This window comes from Octopus bimaculoides, chromosome 14 (assembly GCF_001194135.2).
Source record: "Octopus bimaculoides isolate UCB-OBI-ISO-001 chromosome 14, ASM119413v2, whole genome shotgun sequence".
Taxonomy (NCBI): domain Eukaryota; kingdom Metazoa; phylum Mollusca; class Cephalopoda; order Octopoda; family Octopodidae; genus Octopus; species Octopus bimaculoides.
The window spans coordinates 24249899-24254074 of NC_068994.1; the positions used below are offsets into that span (position 1 = coordinate 24249899).

A 4176-nucleotide genomic window follows, 5' to 3' on the forward strand; every position below is an offset into this window, starting at 1 on the left:
ATATATATATATGTATGTATATGTACATATAGCTAGCTAGCTAGCCAGCCAGCCGGCCAGCCAGCCAGCCAGCCAGCCAGCCAGCCAGACAGACAGACAGACAGACAGACAGACAGACAGACAGACATACACTCACATTATGTGGATTATATATATATATATATGTATGTGGGTAACGCAAGGATTGTTTTTCAAATAGTTAGCAATTTAAACTACGCAATCCAAGTTTCCGTAAGAGCTATATTATAGGCCGTATCACTAAATTAATGGACATACTTAAGAATTTCTGTAAGCGTGAAATCTCGTAACCTCTCAGAAGAATGCATGTACTTGTGTTTAAAGTGTTTTCTTAACTTTGGTTTCTGATGCTCAAAGTTATACATCAATCAATATAAGAAAAAAATTTATATTTCTACAAAATAAACCAACCAGTATTTGTCGATGACTTCGTAACTTATTTCTAATCCATGTTCTCCAGGATCCAATGTTGAATTCTACAAAATAAAATAAACTCAGGTAGCATCAGAAATAAAGCTATGAAATATAGTATGGACTAAATTAAATTCATGGTTATCATATAACGCTGAAGTGTTTTTTATGTTGTGTCTATACAAATGACAAAGCCATAGTCCAACAATTTTTTTAATTTCTTAGGTAGACCCATTTTATTTGAAGATAGACTTTAATCAATACAAATATGGGTAGATGAATATGTTGTTATCTATGTAATGGCAGCTTAGTTATAAAAGTACGACATATGCTTTTATGTAGTAGACGAATAGGTTGCAGTTTCACTTTTGCATGTTAAAATGATCCATTCAATAGCAGTTATGTCTTTTGAAGATACATAATAGTCAAAGGAGTTTTAGAAAACTCAGAGAACAGTGAGTATCGCCCGCTATTTCTCCACATTGAGAAGTCACAGTTCCGATACTACGGGCATATGATTAGAATGTCACAGGAAAGAATCACAGTTTCTTCTAAGCCGACAAGAGGTTAGACCAAGAAAAAATGCTTGGATAGTATCACGCTTAGAAATCCATCAGGAAAGTCAAATGACAGTTACTTCTGATAGGACCTTATGGAATAGTTGGCTGAGAAGATGGAAAGATAGTTGGATGATGGAATGGATAGAGGACGAATGGAAAAGACATTGCCGAACATAGAAGCGCTTTAGTGTTATAATGCTTTATAACATTTCGAATCTATTGAAATCATTCAACCTCAAATAAAACATAAAATCCAAGGTCGTGTGGTATATTTGACCTGTTACTCTTTTATGTATTTTTCTACAATTAATTTGTTTATTGAAATATTTATTGAAAATTGCCTGCTGGAGTTCACAAGTGAATTTGCGTTTATAACTTAAAGCTTGTAAACAGAAAACAGCTATTAAAACCAGACGTGTTCAATGTGAAAGCACTACGGTAGCTCAGTATTAATGCAGAACTTATATGAATGCAATTGACATTGAATTTTCACCTGCCTTTCAGTTGAAATCGATCTCGCAAAATCAGAATTCTTATTCGTTAAACTTACCCTTGAAATTCCCTTCTAGCTTATACATTTCCACCAACTATCTCCAGCTCTTCGTAAAGCATCATAAGGCTGTTTAACCTTTCCACATACTAACTGGGTTCTCATAAATTCAATATGTTTTACACAAATAAACGAAAGTGTTTCCCCCTAGATAAATGGTTGTAGAAAACCCCTTCAAAGGTCTTTATGATATTGTCATTAAAAAAAACAAAAAAACTTTAAATGTCTTTAAAATATTGAAAATTCAAAGATATTCCTTACTATTGATTGACTAAGTGTTGCTTTAAGTTGCAACGTGTCATCTCTATACTTTCCGATAGTAGACCGAAACTTCTTGATGACATTTTTTATGTCTGAAAGTAAAAACGATAAAATAAATAAATAAACAGTTATTATAATGACTGTGTTATTTGTGTTAATAATTATTAATATTACAATAGTATCAGTTGGGTGTCAGTAATCTCGACTAGACGCTTTGAAATCTGTGTGCACAGGGGTATCGGTCACGACCTCAGAAAAAAATTAGTATCTTTTTCGCCTATACACACCGAGTACTCATGCATACGGTAGCACAGTAACACGTCGTGTCATCATATTCCAAAATGTCTCCTGTAGGAAACCTCGTCCGGAAGCTTGCAACAAAGTAACCTCTACGAAAGATACTCATGAGCCAGAAATTGTTATATTAGATTGTGTGTGAGTGCTACTCATAGCACCAAACAAAAGTGGGGAATGTGATGCTTATCGTGCCAACAACATTAATGAACGGTTATCTCGCTCAAAACCCTGTTATTGGTTAACAATTGAAGAGACCAGTATTCCCTGTTAGTAATTCAAAGAGACCAGTACTCTCAGACAATGTCTTCACTGCAGCTATGGACGTTTTATTTGTAGGATGGTTCGTTGAATGAAAATAAAATTTCAAAGAGGGAGAGAGAGTGGAACGGAATGGAAGTTTATTGAAGGGATACAAGACAAGATGGCAAGCAACGATAGAAATAAGTCAAGTAATTGTGAGCAGAATCATAAATAAACGGAGCACTAACATTAAGTACGAAAGATCTTTTAGTGTGGTTGAACCCATTCTGGGTAAGTTTATGACAGTCAGAAGCGAGAGAGCAGAGATGAACAAGCAAATCAGTATTGATTGTATTGCCAGAAATATTCCACAAATGCATATAAAAAAATAGCCAACAATTGGTGACACAACATCAGCAAAAAGAATAACAAATAAAAGTAAAACCAATTATTTATCCCTTTACTCTTTTTAATCTTTTACTTGTTTCAATCCTTTGACTGTGGCCATACTGGAGCACCGCCTTTAGTCGAGCAAATCGACCCAGAACTTATTCTATCGGCACTTTTGCCAAACCGCTAAGTTACAGGGACGTAAACACACCAGCATCGGTTGTCAAGCGATGTTGGAGAACAAATACAGACACACAAACATATACACACACATACATACATACATACATACATACATACATACATACATACATACATACATATATATATAACAATTAGAAAATGGAGGATAATATGCTGAACCCAACCACTTGCAGACAATGTATCCCGTTGAATTCATTAATTTAATTCATAGCAAAAGTGACAAAAAAAGAAGAAAGAAAAAAAAGAACCAAAGCACAGGTGTCCATGGCAGACTATGTTATTTTGCCAACCTGGTTTACATATAGAAGTACAAAGTACATAAGGAATTAGAGGATGAACAGAAGTTTAATCTTACAGCTGTTTCGGCCTAGTTTTAGCATGCCCCATTCTATCCGAATATTTCTTACCGGAGTGATTATCGGATGACATGTTGAAATGGGGTTACATGCCCGAGCCGCTAGGCCTCTTCAGAGATTCACAAAGGGTTTCATACAAATGTAGAGGATGAGGTAAAAATAGAGGTGTGGTAGAGACCAGAAAAACAACAGCAAAAATAAGATAAAAATAAAAATAAAAAATAGAATTAAGATCAAAATAAAAATAAAAATAAAAATAAGGGTACAGCAGGAAAAAAATAATAAAAATAATAATAAAGAATACATAAATGAAAAATGAAGGTATAGCATGTAGGACATGTAAAAATAAAAAAATATAAAAAAGATATATGTAAAAAAACCTTAAAAATACAAGGCCCACAAAGAGCCTACAAATATTATAAATGGGTAGTTATAGACACTCCAATGCATATATATATATATATGTGTGTGTGGGTCCGTGTGCACAACCTTACTCGGATGTACCCTTATTCCCATAGTTTTTATGAGCATATATTCCACTACATACGTTGTCTGTGGCATCGGAGCTATTAGCCGTATCTAGAAACCTGTAAGTGTTTTTTAGAAAGGAAGTTTTGTTGAGTGTGTGTGTCATTTCTATATATTTTGGAAGGTTCTATGTAGAAGTTCATTTTACACAAGTTATTAATGTTCTAGTAGCAGTAACAGTGATGACGAAGATGATGGTGACAACAGCAACAACAATAACAACTTGCAACAACAATAACGACGCCCGCCGATCGATAACCCCTCGAAAACATTGTTCAATACAAATCCAATAAAAGTCAAAAATTCAATGGCAGTTCAATAAAGTTCAATAAAAGTTCCTTTTAAAGATCTAATCTTCCTC

At 34.2% G+C, this 4176-nt stretch overlaps 1 protein-coding gene across 1 annotated transcript in view; it reads right to left on the reverse strand.

Moving 5' to 3' along the window:
- LOC106869119 (prominin-1-like) overlaps positions 1 to 4176 on the reverse strand; it is a 59611-nt gene that overhangs the window by 25634 nt on the left and 29801 nt on the right. The window contains exons 6-7 of the mRNA XM_014914667.2: positions 1801 to 1892; positions 430 to 494 (exon numbers count right to left, since the gene is read on the reverse strand). Coding sequence (XP_014770153.2) covers positions 430 to 494; positions 1801 to 1892 — 157 coding nt within the window. The remainder of the gene's footprint in view (positions 1 to 429; positions 495 to 1800; positions 1893 to 4176) is intronic.